General features: G+C 42.4%; 1 protein-coding gene across 2 annotated transcripts in view; it reads left to right on the top strand.

Annotated features, from left to right (window-relative positions):
• The first annotated feature begins 670 nt into the window (after positions 1 to 670).
• Positions 671 to 27,140, top strand: part of LOC124555540 (probable H/ACA ribonucleoprotein complex subunit 1) — a 71,182-nt gene continuing 44,712 nt past the window's right edge. Inside the window, exons 1-3 of one of the 2 annotated variants that reach the window (XM_047129496.1) lie at positions 671 to 827; positions 943 to 1,057; positions 23,166 to 23,245. In XM_047129496.1, coding sequence (XP_046985452.1) covers positions 982 to 1,057; positions 23,166 to 23,245 — 156 coding nt within the window. In that variant the 5' untranslated portion in view covers positions 671 to 827; positions 943 to 981. Of the gene's footprint in view, positions 857 to 942; positions 1,058 to 23,165; positions 23,246 to 27,140 lie in introns of both variants that reach the window. The other variant, XM_047129495.1, reaches the window with a different exon arrangement.

Genomic DNA, 27,140 nt, shown 5'->3' with positions numbered 1-27,140 from the left:
AAGCGCCTTCAAATCGAAACTTAATAGTTTTCTCATGAGTCACTCCTCCTATTCTGTCGAGAAGTTCCATGAAACGTTAAGCTGATTCTTATTGTATTGTTGATTGCGTTTACGTAAATTTATGGATTGACTTTTTCGGGCTCATAAACATTTATTTTTATCTGTTATTCCTTTTATGTTATTATTTCATGTACTGACACGTTCCATGACCTCGGAGATTTGCTCCTCAATTTGATCCTACGGAACTTGACATGTAAATAAATAAATAAACGCATTACATCTTGCGTCCCACCACATATTTCGTCTTCAACGATAAAACGCAAAACATATTCCGTTGAATGTGCGAACTGCTGTGGATAACGTGTGTGTCGGGATAGTCTTGTTCTCAGAACCAGAGCTCAGCATTAACTGTATCCATTGATATTACTATTAAACGCCTTCTGCCAGAATCCTGAAATGGATATTTAAATTAGCTTTAAGATATAAGCCTAATATATTTTGGCAATTTTATGTAATAAATGTGTGTGTGTTTTCAAAAACAGTAGAGAAATCAGCGACCTATATAAACTATTTATATACCTCATTGAGAGAAATCTGAAATAAAACCAAAGATGTTCAAACGCTCAGCAAATCGTTAGAATATTATATCTTTACTAATGATTATGTTTGTGTTTGTTTGGAGAGTACGCGTGGTGCTGATTTGAATGGTGAATGTGCGTGTGTGAGCGAGTTGATGACAATATTATCGTCCCATAATTTTTTAAGTGGTGTTAATTTCGTGGAATGATTTGGTAAATTTTTGTAGACGTGAACCAATACGTGTCAGCGTAAGTGTGAAAAACGTAACAAGTGCAAGGTATACGAAGTGCCCTCCTCATCACGAGGTAGTTGGAAAAACGTTGATGTACGTGTGAGAAGATATGTTCCTTGTTTCATTTGCAGATTAACTATCGACGCGGATGTGAGTGTAGTGAAATAACAATGTCTTTCCGTGGAAGAGGCGGCGGTGGCGGTTATGGACGTGGTGGCGGCGGAGGTGGCTTCCGAGGAAGCAGAGGTATCGTATGCGCAGCATATTTATATAAATACGCGTGTGTTTCACGGAAATCTCCGAATTATTAGGAACGTTATGAGAGCAGCTTAGTTTCTTGCCCTCTCTGCCCTGATTAGTGAATAATGAAGTTGGAAATGAAATACAAAATAATGCAACATATTGGCACCAAAATAATTTACTTAAATTTGGAAATAAATAGTGTGAATGCTCTCCGTGGATAAGTATTACCAAGGATTCATTCCATGTCAATTCAACCAGGGGCTTCAGCTCATAGTCTCAGATTTGGCTGAAGTAAGCACAGCAATGCTACTATTTGCAGAACGTTCATGTACAAAGTATTAGTCTGCCCCGGGAATTTGTTCCAGAATTAAAGCTCGCGAAAGAAGGTGGTACGCCCGGAAAAATGCAATGCGCGTTTGCCTATCAATCTTTAGAGCCGGCTTCGGGGCATAATAATTTTAGAAACTATTCCTCACGGTCCAGTGAAATTTTTACCACCTAATAACATCTACTTGGCAACCACATGACAATGTAACGTGTTAAAAAAGATACATATTGTAGGTGCCCACCATGCCAAATATAATTCACTCAGGAAGGAGATAATATTTTTTCTAGTAAGCTGTGGGATAAACAAACACACAACACATCATGTCCACATCTTTCACTCATACTTAGTCACATGCACAAGAAATTACAAAAAAATGAAAAATCGCTGGAAAAATGTGGACTCTCAAAGTGTGGTGGCACAAAAGGGACAAGTGATATCTATATCCATACTCCGCAAGCCACCCGACGGTATGTGGCGGAGGGTACTTTGTGTACCTCTATCGGTTCTCCTTTCTATCCCAGTCTCGGGGTCTAGTGTAGCAGGGGATACAACCCGTCGGCTTTGGACAATGACGTCACAAGTCGCCAGAGAGCAGTTTACCATTTTCGCTTTTGCTGTTATGTTTCAGTTTCGTTTTTTTACTGATTGCTTAACAAAGTTGATCTGTTTATTCTATCTCGTGAGATTTTTTTTTTAAAAAATCCAAAAAACACTTATCAGCCACTGAAGGGAGCTACAACACTAAGAAGAATCGCTTCTCGATTGGCGACTTGTGACGTCATTGTCCAAAGCCGACGGATTGTATCCCCTGCTACACTAGTCCCCAGTCTCGTATTGTTCGTGGAAAGAAAGATTGTCGGTATGCCTCTGTGTGGGCTCTATTCTCTCTGATTTTATCCTCATGGTCTCTTGGCGAGATATCCGTAGGAAGGGGCAATATACTGCTTGACTCCTCGGTGAACTTCGACAAAAGCCCGTACTGAGCTACTGAGTGTCTCTCCTGCAAAGTCTTCCACTGGAGTTTATCTATCATATCCAAGTCAAAATTTAATACATTGCATAAGTATACCACAATGTAACTCTCAAAATTTCAAAGTTTTATTCCAAAGTATTTGTGTACAACAAAAGTTGACATGGATGTGTTTGATGATGTAACAATTGTTGCAGAACACAATTTTGAAAAAAGTATCATAAAAACTTGTGCTTCTTACCTCCCCCCCCTCAATGGTTTAATTATTAAGTATCAACATATAGGTAGATTAACACAACATAACCTGTCATTAATGTACCTTAACTGCCAAAAATCAATCACTTGTCCTTAGATCAGAAGTTTTCCCAAGTTGTAGCTACTGTACTCTGCAACATATGTCTGTCAAATATGATCAGGGAAACGATCTTGCTTGTAGCATGAAGTTCACTAATACGTGACCTCTTACTCCGCAGCAGACTGCGACATATCCCAAGTTCCATTTTGTCATCATAAATAGCAGCAACCTGGATGTATGTTGCCACTTTTGCTTTTTGAATCCAGACACAGATACACTGTGAAGGCACATGGTGGGCATGAACCTATAATTATAACCACACAATCTGTTCACCTGCACATTGTCAGAGTCCACCATAGAAGAGTGATGATGGCTCACCGTGCCTGGAATAATTCTAATGCCATGTGGGGTAGCAGAGCAGTGAGCGGTCTGTGAGGCACCTTGTCACTGTTAACTGTTTATGAGCCCCCCCTCCCCCCCTCCATTGCAGGTTTGAGTCCTCCATCTGGCATGGGTGTGTGTTGTCCTTAGTGTAAGTTAGCTTATGTAGTGTGTACTCCTAGGCAGTTTTCACCTCATTTATAGAAACATAATTGATTGTATGCCAGAGTAAATTGTACCCAGGTAAATAATGGAAGAGGTGTTAGATTGTAGCCTTCTGTAGGCTGCTGCAGACTAGCTTGTGATGCCATGCACTTATGGTAGCTCCAATACCATCACATACATTTTTGCCTTGACTTGTTGCAAAAAATTCCACTCTCTGTGAATCTGAAAATCATGGTAATGCATGCATAAATTTTTGGGGTTAACGGAAACGTCCGATTCCATCCGTCTTCTTTGACCAATGACATCACCAATATGGCGGAAACAACCATTCACAACTACTCCCATATCGCGACTATGACATCATTACGTAGGCATGGCATCAAACACAAAAATAGATTGACAAACCATCACACACATATTCCTCCAAAAATATAATTAAACTAACGGGACAAGTGGGGGAAATTGGGGATTTTTGGGTGGGGACAAAATAAAAATAAATACACGCCACTAAATCAAACGACAAAAACGATAAAATAGAACGACCACAACCTTCCCAAAATCAGCTAAAGACAATATCCAGCGGAATCGAACACTTACCTTGACCTATATAGGTCAACAGAAACTACAGATACCAAATCATAAAACCCAAAACTACCACCACGTCCAGAATCATCACTACCTCAAAAACCACAAAAAATCAACAAAATTGGAATCGAACACTTCCCATGACCTATATAGGTCAACAGCAACTACCGATACCACACTATAAAACTCAAACTTTTCACTACACTTAAAAAAAAAAAAAACCACCTAGAGTATCAAAATTGGAATCGAACTCTTCCCTTGACTTTTTATCCGTACATCTCCACATATAGCCCTCCCTGGTCAGAGACGCCGGAACTTTAGTAAGCCTCATTTCTCCATGACACACTGAACACTTTGTGACTTCATCAAAAAATCCAAATAGTTAAAGAAATTCTATTAGAGACAATGAAAGACAAAAAAAGCAATTTACCAAAATTCACACATGATGAAAAGAAAAAAAACCACAATAACGTCTATATAACAAAACCAAAATCGTTAACTCACTGAAAAATATTCTGCTGAAAGCACAATCACTACCGATACCACACACGTGCAATGCTACTACGCAAATGAACCCTGTATGCCACATAACACGCTACCCATAAGCACACCACCAGAGAGAACCACCGACTGCAACAATACGCCACCTGTAAACACACCACACACACAAACTAAACCAAAAACATCACCTAACACGCAACACATAAACACACCGCCAGAGAGCACCACCAATCACATCAAAACTACACCTACAAACACGCCACTCTCACAAACTAAATCCCGCACTGTCGTGACGTCACACACCACAACAGCCTTACGTCACGGGTCAAAGCCGACGGGTGGAATCGGACGCTTCCGTTGACCCAATTTTTGAGATTTTTTTTCAATTCTTCTACTGGCTAACTGCTCCATGCAGAATGTATGTGATGCAGCTTGTTTTCAACCTATGCTGTGGCAATGCGTGTGTGAACATGAACTGCAGCTGCCCTGTGAATTAAGCAGTCTCTAAAAACACAAAAGTTCATGACAAACACACCACCTGATTCGTCTCTATAGTAAGTCACAAATGGTTGAAGAGTTGCTTGCAATTGCTCTAGTGATATCCTTGAGTAGCATCTTGCGTTATAAATCTGTAATTTTCAGAAAGATCCAGTTGTACTAAAATTTCATCTCGTTTCAAATTATTCTTTTGAAACTGGAGATAGGAAGATAGCAGTGTTGCCATGAAGCTGTGTGTGGGCAGTTTGTCTGTTGTTGTCCCACTCCCTTCCCTCCCCCTCCACGCAACACAGTTCATCAAAACCTTCCAGTGAATTGTGCTTTTTTTCCCCAAGAGCTGTGCAAATCTATGTCTGTCCATTGTTTATAAGTAATAAGTTCGTCGTCGTCCATAAGGAGCTCATCATTCAGTTCATTATTCATGTGTTCTGCAAGTTTTGCCTAGCAGCTCCATTGCATCTTTGTAATCCACTCCAGAATCCTTTATAGCAGAAAATATCAGCATTTTGATGGATCTCACATACACATACATTGTGTGTGCTCCTTGCACATATGGCCACAACCCATTTTGGCCAAAGACTGAAAAGAGACAATAAACTCACTTTCGCATTAGAATACTTTTCATGGAATTCTACATATTATTCAGAAATGTTACATAGCAAGAGTCTTTCTTGCATCTGCACACACGTTTCCCATTTTTACTATGACACATTCTTTCTTGCTAGGCATTATTCTGCTGCCGTCATCATTTTCATAAAACACTGACACCAGCATCTTTATTTCTGAACTCCGTTATTTACCTTGAACCTGTCGAAGTTCTGGAAGCACTCCTTGGGTTGCTTTAATTTCCCTGTCTTGCTTTAACATATATGTCCATTCACTGTCCCATCCATGACAAAGTTTTAAAGAAGATTAACAGCATACTTAAGAAACTTCTGATACTCTAATTTGAAGGGAAGGTAAAAAACTGTGATCATCAATAAATCTTTAATTTATTTCTGTTTATGGTTTTTGTTATATTAATTTCTGACTGTTGGAAAATGTAGTGCAACTCTCCCTCCTGTGACAATGGAATCCCTTTTAGTTTCCATTGTTTTTAAATGTTATTTTGATATAGAATTAAATTTTTTGTTAATGATTTTCCTTAGTTTGAAGTGACAGTTTCCAGTCACACTGATATCCATACAATGAGCAGTTCTATTTAATGTGTCAGCTCTTTAGTTTCATAATGTCACAGCTTGCATGTGACGTTTGCGGGTCTAAAAACTGTCACAACATGTTTATCATCCCAAACAACTTAATCTGCTATCTAACTCCAACATGATCCTCACAAATTTAGCATCCGCATCTGGATGATGATCTCAAAACCTGTCATTGCACTGCCCAAAATATATGATAGGAAGTGTTTATAATTGGTCTTTGACTATTAAAATGTGGTGAATTCGTCAGACATAGCTCTGTGTTAATTACTATTTTTTTCTTCTCATGTTTTGTTGACACACACTCACCTCTACCGTACGGCCATCTAATTTGTTGCATTGGACAAATGTTACTTTTAATTGGATCAAAAAGAGAATTCACTCATGAAAACTATAAGGTTACAGGGAAGTAGAATGACTGGCAAGTAGGCCTACTTGTCTCAGTGGGCATAATTGTGAGAACTGCCGTGTTACAATTGTGAACGTAACTGTAATTAAACTTAAACATGCCATAATTACAGATTTTGCAGATAAATTTACAAAATTTTTATTGTGATTTCATTTGCAGCGATTGCTGAATACCACAAAATAAGTACAGTTGAATCAAATGTTTTAGTCTGCTACACATTGTGTATCAGTGCCCCAAAACAAATGTACAAATTTGTGAGACTTTGACGAATGTTGCAGTACTGGGTAAACTCTTGAGAAATTCTGGATACGCTATCAAAATTGAGATTTTGAATTTCTGTGCAGTACGCAATAGTGTACTGTAATCTGTGTTCCATGTGCATCTCATTTCATTATTCTTACTAAGACTACATGCATTAGCTGCACTAATCAGTAAGATCTGAGGTAGCCTGTGGAAAAATCCTCATTGACCAATCCTGCTGAAAACAAAGTGGAATTTGGATTTTGTAGCTAGGTATCTTCTCAGAACTGAGAGTGTAGTAAAATTATAAACAGTGTCGTTGAAAAGAATTTTTAATATTGAGCAGACTACATCCTGAACTGTGATTCTGGAAAACACCTTGGAAAGGGTAAGGTTGATCACACTGCATTAATTCTCTTGGTAATTAATTTCCATCTGATTTAAAATGAATGTTTGCTTTCCTCATGTTGGTAAAACATTAATGTAGCCTACTTAACTGTTCTGCTACCAAGATTATTTTAAACTTTCAGGTTACCAAGACGGCTGACCTAATTGCTCCTGGTAAATATTGTAAAAAATTGTCAGTCATGGTCATACAAAAAATTCATTATGACAATTATAACATACATAATTTAAAATCCATGGCATGTAGTAATTTTGCTGTCAGATTTGAAAATTAAAATTTTAAATAACAAATAAATTTAGCCTCGTTAGATAGCTTCTCCTAACGTTGTAAACATTTTGCCACAACTATGACTCTTCTGTAGTTTTTGGCACACTGATTGTTTGCACTTTATGCACAAGTCTTGCAACTTCTGTATGTAGTTCCATTTTATTTCTTGCTCATTATTCCTTTGCTAATTCTGTGAAAAGTTCCTGAAGGAAATGCTTCTGTTTTGTTGAATCTTTCTGCCTGGCTGGATATATATATGTACGGTCAACAATTTGTTGTATGTATACAGTTTTATTGTTTTGCCATCATATCACTCGTGCCAACTGTCCATGTAATCTTATTATAATGGGCAATTATGTTTTTCTGCTTCAACAGTGTCATTGTGGTGTTGTGTTGAAAGCAGAATAACACACTTCTTTTTCTTTGGAACATATGAGATGTCATCTTTTGTGAATTTAAGTAATGAAGATATTTCCTTTTTTGTTGCATTTGGCAAAACCCTTGAGATATTTCTCTTTTACTGGCTCTTAGAGTACCAACTAATGTAAAGTTCCACTCCCATAATTTTTCACACAGCAGTGTGGAAACAAACAAATTATCTGTTTTGACCCACTACTAGGCTGAAAATATGGTTCAACCATATCCTGCACTACATGTTGCCCAGACATACTTCTCTCTGGTTGTCCTTCATGTCAGTATGTATTTGAAGATTGCAAGAGTATCCATTTGTAGCAAATGTACATACCCATATTTTTATTCTGCACTTCCCTGGTTTTGATTTCATGCATACATGTGTACTCAAACTGAACAGTTTCCACAGAAAGTTATCAGTCTTTCGTTAACAGTTTGGCATTAGGGCTGTGATTTTTTTATGCGTATATTGACAAAGATGTAACTTCTTGAAGTTTTTCATTTGCTTCAGCATTTCTGATGTGAGTTCTTGTGTTGTGGAAGAGACCAATATCTCTATAGAGCCTATAAAGGGCATTTTAATTATCTTACCAGTACATTCTATTGACAAATGTGATTGTTTCAAGTATGTGTTTCCAAAGTGTATTGCAATTGAGGAACATGAAACATTTGTAGATGTAAATATTTCAATTTTTCTCATTATTAATTTTGATGCTGATTATTCAACATAATTGAAATAAAAATTCTAGGGTGATTTCTTGTTCCAATTAATTGCACTTCACGTAATGTTCCACTCATTATCTCAAGAATTACTGAAACAAAATTCATGAGGTTTTGTGGAATTGTTTCTTGTTGCCTGCACTATGCATATATAACTAAATATAGGTTTGATCAATTTCACCCCAAAACAAGTATGAGGCTCATTGTTTATGTATCCATGGATCAACTTACAATGATATGGGATTTGTCACCAGAATACAATGAAAATAAATAACTCAAAAATACACATACACACAGAATATGTAAGTGTGCTGTTATGACGTTTGGGCAGGTGGTTAGTCGTGGCCTTTACAAATCAGTTGATCTCTCACGTTTCACCCCAAAACAAATATGAGATCACTCATGTTTTATTTCTTTTCTGGTCCTCTGATAAGAAGTAAGAGCATAGCAACCCATTTTCTTATGCCTTTACTTTTCATCTATGCTCTCCATACGCTAATTTTTGATTGCCTATGACTGAGCATCATTATTGAACAGAAGAAAAAATCTTCAAGGAAAAGGAAAAAAATCACTTTCCCTATTCCATGCTACCAGTCTACAGCTATTATAGCCTCTTCATTTGACTTGTAATGTTTTCGAGACGGAAGTTTTCTTTGATGTGTGAATAACTTCGAGTCGGGATGTCAAAAATAGTGGATGTATGAATAGTTTAGGTTATTAAATGGATGTATGAATAGTTTAGGTTATTAAAATGTATGTTTCTGAAAGCCTATTACTTTTTTACGAGTGGTTAAGGATGTGCTCACAGTACAGGGTGTTTCAAAAAGGACTTTACAACTTTGAAAATTCATATAAATTAATTTATAGTACCTACAGAGGTGATTGTAGTGTCAATTTGTAGAGAAATACATCAAGTTTTGACTCATGTAGTTTGCTAGTGCCGCATTGCACGGTAAGGAGCACTAGCAGCAGTTGCATTAAAGATGGTTGCCTTCACTGGACCCGAGCATGCTAGCTGTGTGTTTTGGTATGAAGAATCGAAGTCGGCGACAACAGTTCAGCATAATTTCGATACCAAGTACGCTAAAGATCCTCCTGGTAGGCCTACAATTTATGAGTGGCATAAATGTTTCGTAGAAACAGGGTGCTTGATAAGACATGGGAAATTGTCAGCTCGTCCAAGCACATTTGATGATGTCATTGAGCAAGTGAGACAGTTTTGCCAACAGTTCTACGAAATCAACCTGGCGTGCATCTCGCGAACTGCAAATCCCACATATGACTGTTTGGTGTGTGTTGAGAAACCGTTTGCATTGGAAAGCGTACAGATTGACGATGGTACAAGCAATAAAGAACACTGGTAAAATTGCTCACAAGAACATTTTTGTGGATATGTTAAATCAATTACAGGAGGATGAACATTTCTTGAACAAAATCATCTTTTCTGACGAGTTGACTTTTCAGTTAAGTGGCAAGGTTAACACTCAACTGTAGGATTTGAAGCAGTGAAAATCCACATTGAACATTGCAACATGTTCGTTATAGCTCTAAACTGAATGATTTTTGTGCATCGAGCTAAAACAAAGCTCCCCGTTTTTCCATGAGAGAACCATCAATGGAATAGTGTACCTGAATATGTTACAACAATTATTGATATCGCAGATCGAAGAGGATGACAAAGAATGAAATGTTTGCTTCGTGCAAGATGGTGCACCACCCCGCTACCTGACTGACATCTGAAATTTTCTCAGTGACTTTTTTCCAGATCAATGGATTGGCCATGATGCACCAATTGCACTCCCCCCACATTCCCCAGGCCTGACACCATTTGATTTTTTTAATCGGGATTCATCAAGGATATTGTGTTTGTACCTTCTGTGGCTCCCCGTGTGGGTTAGAATAGGGAGGTGACTAAAAGGAGTCTCCCACTTTTCGGTCCTGTAAGTTCAGGTCCCATTTTATGGTTTGACCTTCCACTTTCAAAATTCACAGAAGTGCGGTCCATTTGGGGAAGGATGCCTTACATGGTGCACCAGTTATCCACAGTGCCATTAGAATCGATTGCCTGCATCTTTTCTTGTCATAGCTTTGCATCTCCACCTGCGGTTCAACTATTTTTGTGAGGACAGCTTCTGGGGTATGTCATCTTCTTCTGCTGTCTACTGTCCTCTTTCGCCCCCTTGAAAATACCGGATTTCTCTGCGCCTGATATCCAGCATGGTAGCTAGTCAGTTGTGGTGGGGCCGCCATGTACCCATTTGGTGGTAACCCCCTGGCAACACAGGGATTGCACTGCTGATGCCTGCGCTGTTAACTCGTCGTGTATGCCAAGGAGTAGATGCCCATCTATTTGGGACATCAGGACTCCCGGCAATGGTCCACCTGCCAGGTGGCCTTTGTTGTGGCTGGGTGGTGCCCGTGGAGAGAGCCCCTGTTCACAGTGGGTGGCCTGCGCTGTTAACTCCCCACATATGCCATGGAGTAGACGCCTATCTCCTTGGGGCATCGGGACTCCCAGCAATGGCCATCCTGCCAGGTGGCCTTTGCTGTGGCTGGGTGGCACCTGTGGGGAGGGCCCTAGGTGGCATCAGGGTGGATGACACGCAATGAAGCGTGACACATCTTCTCTTGCCGGTGCCTAACCACCAGCTATCTCTAAGCGTTCAAGGGCTCACTTTAATGCAAACATGTATGACCCCAAATCGTTCCCCTCCCTGGCCACACCATGGGAGGAACGAAAGGCTATGAATGATTGGGTTTGTGAATTTTAGCAAGTAGGTAGAAGGTAGGGGTGCGGCGTATCGGTGGGGTCAGGAGGTTGATGGAGTCAGGTGAAAGGTTTCGTAGGGGCCCTAAGGTTCTGAGGATTCCTGGAAGCTCCGCCTAGACATCAGGAATGGGATTATCTTGGCAAACTTTGTATGTAGTGTATTCACCGTGATATATAGTCTGTACGAGAGCTGATGGGGAATCCATTCTGTCCATGAAGCCTCAGTTCTTTGTAGAGCACCTAGAGGACAAGTTCAGAGAGGTGGAGGGCTTGTCAAAAATGCAGTCCAGATCAGTCTTCATAAAAACAGCATGCCCAGTCACAGGCATTACTCGCTTGTAAGAAGCTGGGGGATGTTTCTGTTACTATCACACACCATAAAACCTTAAATATGGTCCAGGGATCTTCCACAGGGACCTTCTTTCACAGTCCGATGATGAGCTGCGCGCCAACTTAGGGCGATGAAGTGTCCCTTTAGTCCGGCGTGTCCACCAGGGTCCGAGGGATAATCAGGTTGCCACCAGTGCCTTCATCTTGGCCTTCGAGGGTGACACATTACCCAAGAAGGTGAAGGTGATGGTCTACCGCTGTGATGTCAAGCCATATATTCCTCCCCCGATGCGGTGCTTCAAGTGCTGGAAGTTCGGCCATGTGTCTTCCTGCTGTGCTTCCAGCCTCATATGTCGCGATTGTGATCATCCATCCCATCCCGATACTCCATGTGCCCTGCCTCCCATCTGTGTCAACTGCGGAGACCACCATCCCCCTTGCTCGCCGGACTGTAAGATTGTACAGAAGGAACAGAAAATAATGGAATACAAGACCCTGGACCGAGTGACCTACACTAAGGCTAAACGGAAATTTGAACAGCTTCATCCCATGCGCATAACGTCATCTTATGCCACCACTGTCACTCCTGTTACAATACCATCCGTTGCACCACATACAGTCAGCTCTCAGAGCCAAAGGACCACATCTGCCCCCTTTATGGTGGGGGGCACTTCCCTCCCTGTTGCTCCCGCACCACCTACCTCGGGAGCAACACCCCTCCCCACTTCTAAGCCAGAGCAGCGTAAGTCTTCTTTGGCTTCTCTCGCTAGGAAGGGTAGCTTTGGGTCACTCCCTTCCCAGGTTCCTACCAGTGGCAAACCAGACACCCCCCAGGGGCTGAAGAAGCCCCAGGTAGCTGGCCGTAGACTAAGGAAATTGCGGTGGCACCCACTCCACCGCTACCTACAAGCTCTGCATCTTAGAATGCGGTGGAGATTCTGGCATCCACTGAGGACTTAGATCTCGTCGGTCCCTCAGACATGATGGATGTCGCTCCCGTTGGTACTCAGTCGGTGGCAGCAGGTGACCCAGTGGTGTAAACTGCCTCCTCGGTCCCTTCACACCTTTCTCGGCCATGGACAATGTCATCCTCCAGTGGAACTGCAGTGGTTTTTTCCACCATCTTGCTGATCTCTGACAACTTCTCAGCCTTCACCCTTTCCAATGCATTGCTCTTCAGGAAACTTGGTTTCCGGCAATGCGAATCCCTGCCCTCCATGGCTATATGGGTTCTTATAAGAACCGGACAGCTAATGAGAGGGTATCTGTTGGCGTCTGCATCTACGTGCTTCACTCTGTTTACAGTGAATCTAGCCCTCTACAAACACCTTTAGAGGCTGTTGCTGTTCGGGTGTGGATGCCTCAGGCTGTTACTGTCTGCAGTCTCTATCTTCCACAGGACGGTGATGTCCCGCAGCATGTCCTGGCTGCGCTGATAGCCCAATTGCCGTCACCTTTCCTGTTACTGGGCGACTTCAACGCTCATAACCCTCTGTGGAGTGGATCAGTGGCAACAGGCCGAGACAGCATTGTTGAGCAAGTATTGGCACAGCTCGACCTTTCTCTTTTAAATACTGGTGCCTTCACACATTTCAGTGTGGTGCATGGCACGTACTCAGCCATCGACCCTTCAATCTGCAGCCCTAGCCTATTACCACCTGTCCAATGGAGTGTACATGACGACTTGTGCGGTAGTGACCACTTTCCGATCTTTCTGTCACTGCCAGAGCGTCACTCTTCTGGGCGCTTCTGCAGGTGGGCTATGAATAAAGCTGACTGGGACTTGTTCACCTCCATTGCCACTATTGAGCCTATTTCCAGTGATGCCATTGATGCGGTGGTTCTCTCGGTCACCACCGGCATTGTTACTGCCGCAGAATCTGCCATTCCCTGTTCTTCTGGGTCCCCTCGATGGAGGACTGTGCCTTGGCAGTTGCCCAAGCTCGCAGAGGCGATTAAAGATCACAGGCGGGCACTCCAGTGTCACAAGTGGCATCTTTCATTGCCCCACCTCATTGCCTTTAAACGGCTCCGTGCGCGAGCCCGCCACCTCATTCCCCAATGCAAGTAGGAGTGCTGGGAAAGGTATGTCTCCACCATTGGCCTCCGTACCTCTCCATCACAGGTTTGGGCCAAGATTAGGCGACTCTATGGCTATCGGACCCCCGTCAGCGTACCTGCGCTTTCACTGAATGGAGCAGTCTGTTCTGACTCTGACACAATTGCAAACCGCTTAGCAGAGCATTTTGCTCAGAGTTCTGCTTCAGCGAATTACCCACTGGCCTTCCGCTCCCTGAAAGAGCAGTTGGAATGTTGGAGCCTTTCATTTCGCACGCGCAACCCTGAATCGTAGAATGCTCCATTCAGTGAGTGGGAATTCCATAGTGCCCTAGCCACTTGCTCTGATATGGCTTCCGGCCCAAATTGCATCCACTGTCAGGTGCTCAAATACCTCTCGGTGGACTGCCAGCAACAGCTCCTAGACCTTTTCAACCGCATCTGGGTTGAGAGTGAGTTCCCGTCGCAATGGCGGGAAAGTATCGTAATCCCCTGGCAAGAACCCACTGGAGGTGGACAGCTACCGCCCCATTAGCCTCACCAACATTCTTTGGATGTTGCTCGAACGCATGGTGAGCCGGAGGTTGAGTTGGCTACTTGAGTCTCGGGGCCTTCTGACTCCATCTCGGGTTGGGTTCCGTAAGGCCGCTCTGCCGCCGATAATCTGGTGTGCCTGGAGTCTGCCATCCGTATGGCCTTTGCCTGCCATCAGCATCTGGTCGCTGTCTTTTTTGACATGCGGAAGGCATACGGTATGACATGACGTCATCACATCCTCTCTACACTGCTGAATGGCAGCTGCAGGGCGCTATCTGCGAGGTGCAGTCTTGGGCTGTTGCATATGGCTTCCAGTTTTCGGCTGCCAAGACCTGTGTACGATCGCAGTTCACGTCAGAGTTATTCTCTCTGGGCTTGAGGTTTTCCCAATTCCACCTCTTTTCCGGGACCCTCTGCGTATACCCCAATGGTGTGTGCCCCGCCCATGCCTTCGGCTATATTTGGCACATGGCCCAAAGGACACAGTCCCTCCTGAGGACCTTCGCCGCTGCTTTCTTTCAATCCTTGCTGCGTTTCAAGGCTCTGACATTGTCTATACTGACAGTTCGATGCTTGCTGGTCGTGTCAGTTATGCTCTTACTGTAGTGGATCATTATGAACAACACTAATTGCCAGCTGGCTGCAGTGCTTTCACTGCCGAGCTGGTTGCCATCTCTCGCGCCCTAGAGTATATCCGCTCCTGCTCAGGTGAGTCCTTCATTATCTGTAGTGACTCCCTGAGCGCTTCACGAGCTATCGACCAGTGTTTCCCTCGCTCTCGTCTGGTGATGCTTCTCCAGGAGTCCCTCCATACTCTTGCCTGTTGCGGCCGTTCTGTGGTCTTTGTGTGGACCCCGGGTCATGTCGGCATCCCAGGAAATGAACGTGTTGACACACTGACCAAACAAGCTGTCGGTGCACCAACCTTGGAGGTTGGCCTTCCAGAGAGTGACCTCAGGTCAGTTTTGCGGCAGAAGGTACTTCTCACCTCGGGTGAAGAATGGCGCACTCTTCCTTCACCCAACAAACTTCGGTCCATCAAGGAGGCTACTGGTGTGTGGCACTCCTCCTTGCGGGTCTCTCATAAGGACTCTGTTTTCCTCTGCTGGCTGTGCATTGGCCACACCTGGATGACACACAACTATTTATTGCGCCATGAGGACCCACATTTATGTCACTGCAGGTCAGCTTTGACAGTGCTCCACATCTTGTTGGACTGCCCGCTTTTAACTCCGCTTTGGCAGACATTTGTGCTGCCTGATACGCTTCCTGCACTTTTATCAGATGACATTGCGATGGGAGATTTAATTTTGAGTTTTACTCGTGCAAGGGGTTTTTATCACTTGATCTAAGTGTTTGTCCTTTTTTTTGTGTTGAGTGTGGCCTTTGGCCTACGATTTTAGGCTGGGGTTTTTAGTGCGCTTCTTGGTGGTTGGCTTTTCCTTTTTTGTTTCTATGGTTGGCCAACCACTCGGTGTGATTTTAATTCCTTTTTTCTGGTCTCTGTCTGTGTCTTTCTTGTCCTGTGCTGTCTCTTGTCATCCCCATTGTTTGTTTTTTTCAAGTTCATGGAAAAACGGACTGATGGCACTAGTAGTCTGGTCCCTTCAATCCCACAAACCAACCTATTAACTCAACTCGACCTTTGCCTCCAAAATACAGGTGCCCCCACCCGTCGTTTCAGTGTGATACATGGCACATACTCGGCCATTGATCTCTTGGTTTGCAGTCCTGGCCTTCTTCCGTCTATCCACTGGAGAGCTCGACGATTACTTGTGTGGTAGTGACCACCTTCCACTCTTCCTCTCCCTACCCCACAGTTCTTCACCTTGACGCTTGGCCAGGTGGACTCTTCCCAAGGCTGACTGGGACACTTTCACCTCCACTACCACCATTGAATCTCTGTTGCATGCCACTATCGATTAGGTGATCCACACCATCATTATCACCACCCTTCCCTGGAGAACCTCTGTGCCCAGGTCCACCTACTGATCAAACAACGAAAGCAGGAGTGTTGGGAACGCTTTGTCTCCATGACTGGAACACGAACCTCTCCTTCCCAGGTTTGGTCCAAGCTCCGGTGACTTTACTACTATCAGACCCATGCAGGTGTAGCTGGAATTTCCACAAATGGAGTTGTATCTGCTGATCCCAATGTAATTGCAAAGTGTCTTCCTGAGCATTATGCTTGCACCTCTGCGTCTGAGAATTACCATCCCACCTTTCGTCTCCTTGAACGGTGGGTGGAATGACAACACCTCTCCTTTGCTCCACGCCACCCTGAGCCATATAATGCTCCCTTCAGTGGGTGGGAATTTCTCAGTGCCCTTGCCGATTGTCCTGACACATCTCCTGACCCAGACCGCATCCATTTTCAAATGCTGAAACATCTGTCAGTGGATTCCCAGCACTACCACCTTGCCATCTTCAACCACATCTGGAGCAATGGCGAATTCCCATTGCAGTGGCGGGAAAGTATCATTGTTCCAGTGCTAAAACCTGGTAGGATCCCACTAGATGTTGATAGCTATCGTCCTATCAGCCTCACCAATGTTCTGTGCAAGCTCCTCGAACGTATTGGGAGCCGGCGGTTATGTTGGCTCCTTGAGACTGGGGGCCTTCTGGTTCCGTCTCAGGGCTGTTTTCACCAAGGACGCTCCTCCATCGACAACTTGGAGCATCTGGAGTCTGCCATTCGATTGGACTTTTCCCAGCGACAGCACCTTATTGCCGTCTTTTTCAACCTGACGGAGGCCTACATTACCACTTGGCGACACCACGTCCTAGCTACTCAGCATGAGTGTGGTCTCCGGGGCCCGCTCCTGATTTTTATACAGAACTTTTTGTTGCTCCACACTTTTGAGAGTTAGCATTGGTGCTTCCTACAGTGCATCCATAAACAAGAGAATTGCAGTCCTGCAGGGCTCTGTCCTGGAGTGTCCCATTCATTTTAATTGCTGTCATTGGTCTCGAATTTGCAGTGGGTCGTCGGTATCTCCCCTCCTATTTGCTGACGATTTTTGTATTTTCTTCTGCTGCTCGTCTGTTGTTGTGGCTGAACGTTGGCTGCAGGGAGCTATAAGGAAGCTGCAGTCATGGGCCCTCACTCACAGCTTTCAGTTTTTGGCCACCAAGACTTGTCATGCACTTCTGTCATCATCATACTGTCCATCCCTATCCCGAACTTTACCTCAATGACCAACTACTAGATGTAGTTTGGACTTACCGCTTTTTGGGACTGGTATTCGACGCCCGCTTTTCTTGGCTTCCCCATCTTTTTCAGCTTAAGGACAGGTACTGGTGGCACCTTAATATTATTTGATGCCTGAGCCACACCGACAGGGGTGCTGATCGTCCTACACTGCTGCAGCTATACAAAGCCCTGATACCTTCCCATACTGACTATGGGAGCCTGGTGTATGGTTCAGCATCGCTCTCTGCACTGTGTGTGCTGGACCCTATGCACCACTGTGGAGTTCGGCTCGTGGCAGGAGCCTTCTGAATGAGCCCCATGAACAGCCTCCTTGTGGAAGCTGCTGTTCCTCCATTGCTACTCTGGCGCCAACTACTGCTTGAAAATTACACTGTCCACATTCATGGTTCGCCTCACACAGCAGTCCATCTCCTGCAGTGGTGGCCCAGAAGCAGGAATACCCTCACTGACTGGTCTGGTCACTTCTTAATGAACTCGACACTTCCCCCCTACCACATTTCCTGCGGGTCCACGTACGTACGCCTCTGTGGCACATACCTCAGCCATGGCTTCGGCTGGACCTATTGCGAGGCCCCAAAGGCTCCGCTGGCAATTTATCTCTCTCCTCGGCAAGTTCAAGGACTTAGAAATAGTCTACACAGATGGTTCAATGGTTGACAGTATTGTTGGCTTTGCTTGCTCTCAAGTCGACCATACTGATCAGCGCCCTTTGTCGGATGGTTGCAGTGTTTTCAGTGCAGAGTTGGTAGCCATCTATCTCACCCTTGAGCATATCCGCTTCTGCTCCATTGAGTCCTTCATCATCTGTAGTGACTCCTTAAGCAGCCTACAAGCTCTTGATCAGTGCTTCCCTCGACATCCTTCGGTAATAACTATCCAGGAGTCTCTTTATGCCCTCAGGAACAGTGGATGTTCAGTGACTTTAATTTGGACCCCAGGACCAGGATACCGGGCGATGAACTTGCTGACAGCCTGGCCAAACAGGCTTCCGGTAAACAAACTCTGTGGATCGGACTGCTGGTGACCAATCTTCGATTGATCTTCTGCCACAAAGTTTTCGTGTTCTGGGATACTGAATCGCGCACTCGAAGTACCCCAAACTAACTCCGCATTATCAAGGAGACAACGAATGTGTGGCTGTCATCCATGCAACCCACCCAGAGGGACTCTGTTGTCCTCTGCGGGTCTGCATTGGCCATACTTAGCTAACACATCGTCATGTCCTCTGTTGCGAGGACCCACATTGGTGTCACTGTATCTTCTGTGTAACTGTTGTCCAATTCTTCTTGGACTGTCCAATTTTAGGTCCTCTATGGCGGACTTTTAACCTTCCCAGCACCCTACGTATGGTGTTGGTTGACAACGGCTCAATGGCCGATTTAGTTTTACGTTTAATTTGTGAGGGATGTTTTTATCGTACCATCTGAGAGTGATGTTTTTATAGTACCATCTGAGATTGGGTGTCTTGCTTTCTCTCCCAGGCATCCACCCTCCCTCCCTGTTACCTCATTGTCACTCTTGCTTTGAATTTTGTTTGCCTTGTTGTTCATGTTTTCCTCTATGTGTGTTCTTCTCACCTTGTCTTTTAGCCTGGTGGTTTTAGTAAGTTACAGAGTGGCTGGATCATCCTTTTTTATCCTTGTGATCAACCAGTGCAAGCCTTCTGCTACCCTGTTGGTTTTACTCTCTTTACTTCCCTCAGCTCCTTTGTTTTTAATTGTTTTACCTTGAGACTTGTTTTCTTGAGAAAAAACGGACTGATGACCCTGTAGTTTGGCCCCTCTATACCCCAAACCAACCAACCAACCTTCTGTGCCAGCTTCTGTACCTGAACGTAGAGCAAGAATTTACGCCACCACTGAGCAAGTTACACCTGGAATGCTACAGCAAGTTTGGGAAGAAATTGACTTCTGTTGGGATGTGTGCAGGATAACCAACAGAAGCCACATACAACACCTTTAGTCTAAGGTAAAAAAACTTGATGTGTTTCCCTACGAAATAACACTAAAAACAGCTCTGTATCTTATTTCAATAAATTTGTATGAATTTTTAAAGTTGTAAAGCTCTTTTTGAAACACCCTGTATATAGATTGTTCCTCTATTTTGTATGATCTGGCAGGATACCAGTTCTTTTACTAAGCATTAATCTCATCTAGGATGTGATCCACTGTACTCAGGATTTGGCAGTTTAATATTATGTAACTGTATGGCTAGATGCCTATCATGTCACTGCAGCCATCAGTTACCCAACGGAGGGAAGTCGAATGTGTTGCCTGACTGTGGTACATGTAAACTTTGTTCTGTGTGTGATTGTATTTTAACTGTTTGGGAATCGTACATTCTGGGAGATAAATCCAGCATTTGCCATAACTTGTGTGGGAAACCATCTAAAAACCACGTTCTGACTGACCAGTGCACCAGCTGTGGACAGTAATCTCGATTCTGATCTTGCTCATGTTCCTCTTGTGCAAGCTGCTGTGCAGCACATTATGCTCTATGAGGAGGTTCTCTGGCTGCATACTGCTGTTTCTCCAACAAAAGTTCATCTGTTTATGGTCCTGGAATCAGTTATCCAGGCACGACAGGGGCATAGCAGCGTGTCTGTGATTCTGGAGTCATCAATGAAGGTGTGTAATGTGTCCAGTGATAATGTAGAGAGATACAAAGAAACAGTGCAAAACAATTTTTTATATTGTAGGTTATCTTATACAAATTGTGTATGAACAAAATGCATTTTACAGTAGGTGCCGACTGAATGAGGAAGTACAGTTTTTAAGATATTCAGGAAGATGGACTTAGTTCTGTCCAGTCATTCTGATTAAGGTATTCTCTGGTGTTCCTAAATGATTCCTTCAACAAGGCCATGGTCAACCACTTGCCCGATGCTTGTTAACAACATATATTTTGTGCGTCTGTATGTTTGAGCTTTTTAGTTTCATTATATTGTGACAACAAATCCTATATCATTATCAGATTATCCCTGGACAAATAAACAAATAAATAAAGCCACAAGTCTCATGCACAAGTAGATGTTGTGCACTGTCAGTGTAAGAGTCCCCAGCTCTAAAGACCTTTATGGATGTCACTCACTTGTTCCTAGTTCTAGACTTTTATTGACATAAGGCACTTGCTACTTTGTCAAAAACTGACATTCTGAGGCCGTGGCTGTGTACAAAATCCTGGCGCCACCACTCCAAGAAAATTTCATCTCATTTGGGAAAACAAAAAGTGAAAGCTAATGTAAAATGTATCTTAACGTGAACGACCTGTCAGAAGATGAACCTGTCGGTTCGAAACTGGTTATAGTGCTATTTCAATAAATAAATAGCATGATGAAAATTGGCTGAGTGCTGTTACCTCCTCTGTAAGAGTCAACTGATATAAGTCACTTGAGCTAAAAATACTGTTTCTACTTGAACTGAGTTGCCCTAAAATTTAAATTTGTTATGTGAGACATTAACACGCAGACTAAATATACAGTAGCAGTCTCTTCTGTTGTTTTTGATTTTATCAGCTTCCCAGAAGGTTCTTGTTCATGGTGGGATCAACAGGACATGGTATTGGGATTAGTTTGTGGATGAATCTATTGCGTAGATCAGCTGTTCTCAAATGTTTTTGGTGATGGAACCCTATTGAAATACTCAGTATTTTACAGAACCCTAAAATAAGGAAAACCTGAGTTTACATTCATACTCTAATTATAATCATTAAATGAAAATCATACAAAAATAGGTACATTGTGCACTACTGACTTCAACAATATCCAAAACAACGCAAAGTTTAATAAGTCACACCTGCAAAATACTAACACGAATTCCTTACAGGCGAATGGAAAAACTGGCAGAAGCCGACCTCGGGGAAGATCAGTTTGGATTCCGTAGAAATGTTGGAACACGTGAGGCAACACTAACCTTACGACTTATCTTAGAAGAAAGATTAAGAAAAGGCCAACCTACGTTTCTAGCATTTGTAGACTTAGAGAAAGCTTTTGACAATGTTGACTGGAATACTCTCTTTCAAATTCTAAAAGTGGCAGGGGTAAAATACAGGGAGCGAAAGGCTATTTACAATTTGTACAGAAACCAGATGGCAGTTGTAAGAGACGAGGGGCATGAAAGGGAAGCAGTGGGTGGGAAAGGAGTGAGACAGGGTTGTAGCCTCTCCCCGATGTTATTCAATCTGTATATTGAGCAAGCAGTAAAGGAAACAAAAGAAAAATTCGGAGTAGGTATTAAAATCCATGGAGAAGAAATAAAAAATTTGAGGTTCACCGATGACATTGTGATTGTGTCAGACACAACAAAGGACTTGGAGGAGCAGTTGAACGGAATGGACAGTGTCTTGAAAGGAGGATATAAGATGAACATCAACAAAAGCAACACGAGGGTAATGGAATGAAGTCAAATTAAGTCAGGTGATGCTGAGGGAATTAGATTAGGGAATGAGGTACTTAAAGTAGTAAAGGAGTTTTGCTATTTGGGGAGCAAAATAACTGATGATGGTCGAAGTAGAGAAGATATAAAATGTAGACTAGCAATGGCAAGGAAAGCGTTTTTGAAGAAGAGAAATTTGTTAACATTGAGTATAGATTTAAGTGTCAGGAAGTCGTTTCTGAAAGTATTTGTATGGAGTGTAGCCATGTATGGAAGTGAAACATGGACGATAAATAGTTTGGATAAGAAGAGAATAGAAGCTTTCGAAATGTGGTGCTACAGAAGAATGCTGAAGATTAGATGGGTAGATCACATAATTAATGAGGAGGTATTGAATAGAATTGGGGAGAAGAGAGTTTGTGGCACAACTTGACAAGAAGAAGGGACCGGTTGGTAGGACATGTTCTGAGGCCTCAAGGGATCACAAATTTAGCATTGGGGGGCAGCATGGAGGGTAAAAATCTTAGAGGGAGACCAAGAGATGAATACACTAAGCAGATTTAGAAGGATGTAGGATGCAGTAAGTACTGGGAGATGAAGAAGCTTGCACAGGATAGAGTAGCATAAGAGAGCTGCACCAAACCAGTCTCAGGACTGAAGACAACAACAACAACAACATGTTGTTTTATACATTACATTATTACACTATTATGAACTAGGCCATGTTGTTCCTATGCATTCAAAACATATTACTAGATTTTAAATGATTTTCTTCTTTTATGCATTTGTAATCCCTCAGAAGCACACATAGATATAATAATTACTGAACATGCTTATATCCAAACATTTGACAACAACAGGAGGCAATCATCTTAATCCACTTATTTGAACTTCTCAAGCATTCTGTTTTACCTGAGTAATTTGGAGTCTCAAAATGAAATGATGTCAAAGCTCCAGCTCCAGAAAATCTACTTTGTAACCAGCACTACCACGCACCCAAGTGGTGGCTGCATATGCCTATATCCATCCTTCTCAAACGGCAGACCTGCTTTGGGAGTACCATGTACACAGTCACTAGCTTAACCACAAAAACTTGTGTGTACGATGGTCGTGCGTGGGCCTTTATGAGATGGTATTTTACAGAACAAAGGAATTGTGGACCTGCATAGAAATAAAAGTATACTAATAGCAGGTCATCACCTATGAGTCTCCTTTAATTTCCTTGTTTGATTATTGCAATGCCACTCAGTCTCCTGCAACATTTATGTGTATTTTAATCTTAGTTGACTAGCTGTAACATTTATGTGTATTTTAATCTTAGTTGACTAGCTGTGTAATGTAGTATTTTTGTGCGTAAGGGATATTGCAAGACATATGTTGATTGCAGAAAAGCAATTAGTGGAAGTTTGTAATGGAAAAAAAAACGTTTAATACAATACATCTACAAATTACAGGTGGAGGTTTTCGAGGTGGTGCCAGTGGTGGAAATTTTGGTGGTAGACAGAGCTTCCATGATCAAGGCCCCCCTGAGCAGGTAAGGCAGCTCAGTTCAAGAAAATGATTCAGAAATTTTAATTGGTACTTCAGCTAAAATGTAATACTGTAAAACCAAAAAAGATAACATAGAAGCAAAATACCTTTAGTCACCCTCAAAGTAATCTCCATTTGCCACAGTACCATTTTATACTATTTCTAAAGCTGCCAGGGAGCTATGAGGGAAGGCTTTCTTTGTCATTTTGAATAAAGTCATTCCACTTATAGGCTGTTAACATATTATTTATTGTGACTGAAATCTCAACATGTGGTCATTGTCATGCATTCTGAAAACAGTCGGTCACCAAATAAAATACACATAGTTATGAAATTGACAAACATTGAAAAATGAAATTTCAAAGTTACTCAAGAACATAAAACTGCCACATGTTGGAACATAGTTCCTAGTTGTGTAAAAGCAAATGCATGTGGTGTGAGCAAAGATGCTAGTACACAGAGTTCATGTGCTTATCAAACGTATGCACAGAAAGGAGGAAAGTGACAAATATTTGTTAAATAAAAGGAGTATCAAGATCTTATACTGAGAATGAGAATTAAATTAGGTAACCAGATGAAGTGACTATCAAGTCACAATAATACAATACTCATAAAATTCGAGTATATAAGAGGGTCTTAAATCTCAGATATGGACGAAAGCAGTGGTCCACACATGCAAAATGAGCAAAGTGATAAAATGCAAATAATATACAAATGTGGGAAAGAAGCAGGTGCTACTTACAGGGTGTTTCAAAAATGACCGGTATATTTGAAACGGCAATAAAAACTAAACGAGCAGCGATAGAAATACACCGTTTGTTGCAATATGCTTGGGACAACAGTACATTTTCAGGCAGACAAACTTTCGAAATTACAGTAGTTACAATTTTCAACAACAGATGGCGCTGCGGCCTGGGAAACTCTATAGTACGATATTTTCCACATATCCACCATGCGTAGCAATAATATGGCGTAGTCTCTGAATGAAATTACCCGAAACCTTTGACAACGTGTCTGGCGGAATGGCTTCACATGCAGATGAGATGTACTGCTTCAGCTGTTCAATTGTTTCTGGATTCTGGCGGTAGACCTGGTCTTTCAAGTGTCCCCACAGAAAGAAGTCACAGGGGTTCATGTCTGGCGAATAGGGAGGCCAATCCACGCCGCCTCCTGTATGTTTCGGATAGCCCAAAGCAATCACACGATCATCGAAATATTCATTCAGGAAATTAAAGACGTCGGCCGTGCGATGTGGCCGGGCACCATCTTGCATAAACCACGAGGTGTTCGCAGTGTCGTGTAAGGCAGTTTGTACCGCCACAAATTCCCAAAGAATGTGCAGATAGCGTGATGCAGTAATCGTTTCGGATCTGAAAAATGGGCCAATGATTCCTTTGGACGAAATGGCGGCACAGACCAGTACTTTTTGAGGATGCAGGGACGATGGGACTGCAACATGGGGCTTTTTGGTTCCCCATATGCGCCAGTTCTGTTTATTGACGAAGCCGTCCAGGTAAAAATAAGCTTCGTCAGTAAACCAAATGCTGCCCACATGCATATCGCCGTCATCATTCCTGTGCACTATATCGTTAGCGAATGTCTCTCATGCAGCAATGGTAGCGGTGCTGAGGGGTTGCCGCGTTTGAATTTTGTATGGATAGAGGTGTAAACTCTGGCGCATGAGACGATACGTGGATGTTGGCGTCATTTGGACCGCAGCTGCAACACGGCGAACGGAAACCCGAGGCCGCTGTTGGATCACCTGCTGCACTAACTGCGCGTTGCCCTCTGTGGTTGCCGTACGCGGTCGCCCTACCTTTCCAGCACGTTCATCCGTCACATTCCCAGTCCGTTGAAATTTTTCAAACAGATCCTTTATTGTATCGCTTTTCGGTCCTTTGGTTACATTAAACCTCCGTTGAAAACTTCGTCTTGTTGCAACAACACTGTGTTTTAGGCGGTGGAATTCCAATACCAGAAAAATCCTCTGTTCTAAGGAATAAACCATGTTGTCTACAGCACACTTGCACGTTGTGAACAGCACACGCTTACAGCAGAAAGACGACGTACAGAATGGCGCACCCACAGACTGCGTTGTCTTCTATATCTTTCACATCACTTGCAGCACCATCTGTTGTTGAAAATTGTAACTACTGTAATTTCGAAAGTTTGTCCGCCTGAAAATGTACTGTTGTCCCAAGCATATTGCAACAAACGGTGTATTTCTATCGCTGCTCGTTTAGTTTTTATTGCCGTTTCAAATATACCGGTCATTTTTGAAACACCCTGTAGTAGTAAGTGTAGCATGGTCTAGAATATTTGCCAGAATTAACACCGTTAAAGTAAGCCATATTGAAAAATTCTAGATTGTAAGATGTTCCTGAAGTAGTATAGGAATCTCCCATTTTTAAGCTCAGTCTTATCATTCAAATTCAAAATGTATTCTGGCTGGTCTCAAAATGCCATATAAATTTCAATCTGTTCTAAGTAATCAAGCTCTTCTTTTTCCAATTCTATGGAGAATTTCTAAAGAGTAGTTTTCAGTGTTATATAACTTGTGTTTAGTCATCTGAATATGATTCACAGATGTAAATCTAAAATTACTAGTTTTACTGTGCTCTCTAGAACAAATGTTACAAATTCTACAATTTTTTTCCTGCATAAAAGTTATTGCATTCTGCAGAGTTAATTTTATAAACCTCCAGACAGCATGTAAGGTTTATTGTGTTCACTACTATGACATATAGTCAGACTTAATGTGTAGTCAATTATGCCACCATTTCCATTTGCTTTTACACTGTGAGGAACTATGTTTCTACGTATGACAACTTTATTTTGTTGAGTGGGCTGCAACATCCCGCATTAGTGGTTTTGAAATTTTCATTTTTCAGCATTTGTTAATTTTTTAACCATGTGTATTTTATTTGGTGACTGCTTTCAGAATGCTTGACGATTACCGTGTGTCGAAATTGCAATCACAATAAATAATATTTTAATGGCTTAAAGCAGAATGACTTCATTAAAAACTTTCATGTAGACTGTAGACCAAGTCATCATCAAAATTCTGGCTTTTTTGTAATCAGTTGAAACATTGACATGCCATGTCCTCAGTTGTCTGTTGAAATGTAGTGCAGTTGTCTGTACACAAGGACTGATAAATGTCTGCTTTTCTCCGGAGCAAACTGATACCATCAGGGTATGAGTCCTGATGTTTTGCAGAAAGGACCAACCTTGATCACTTGTCAGTGACTTCTCCACTTGGTTCTATATATGTATTGTCTTGTACTCATTAGTCAGTTGGTGCAGCATGAATTGAAAGTAAATGAAAGTGGACAAATTCATGAACACTGTCCTGGCCAATCCTGAACTTCTCTAATGGCAGTCTCATGCATAGTTTCTCATTATGCGCTGTTATCTTTCATACTAACTTGTTGTTGTTGCACACCAATCTATCAGAAGTTCCATTTCCATTTTGAATGTGTTTGAAGCAGTTATTAAATACAGCTTTCAATCCATGCATCTGTACTGTTACCAAATTTGCTGGCATGACAGTGTTTCAAAGTCTGAGAGTTTGCCATTTACAAGTCCACATCCATAGCTGAATTGTCAGTGTGTCTGACTGCTGTGTGGAGGATCTGGGATCAAATTTCAGTATTGCCAGCAGAGTTTCCTTGGTTTGAGAATTTGAACAGAGTCCACGCAGCCTCATGATGTCAAATGATGAGCTAATTGATGGCTTCAAGGTTTCTATAGCCAACAACAACTGGGTCAATCCACATGAAGTGGTCCAGTGATGGCTGCGTGACCATTTTTAAATATTTTAATTTTTTGTATGTGATTGCCCTATATTTGAGAAGTTCAAAACAGTTTTTTTTTTAATAATTTATCTTGCATCTTTA

The sequence above is a fragment of the Schistocerca americana genome, chromosome X (assembly GCF_021461395.2).
Source record: "Schistocerca americana isolate TAMUIC-IGC-003095 chromosome X, iqSchAmer2.1, whole genome shotgun sequence".
NCBI lineage: Eukaryota > Metazoa > Arthropoda > Insecta > Orthoptera > Acrididae > Schistocerca > Schistocerca americana.
The sequence above is the reverse complement of the archived record's forward strand: the minus strand, read 5'-3'. Positions and strand labels throughout refer to the sequence as shown.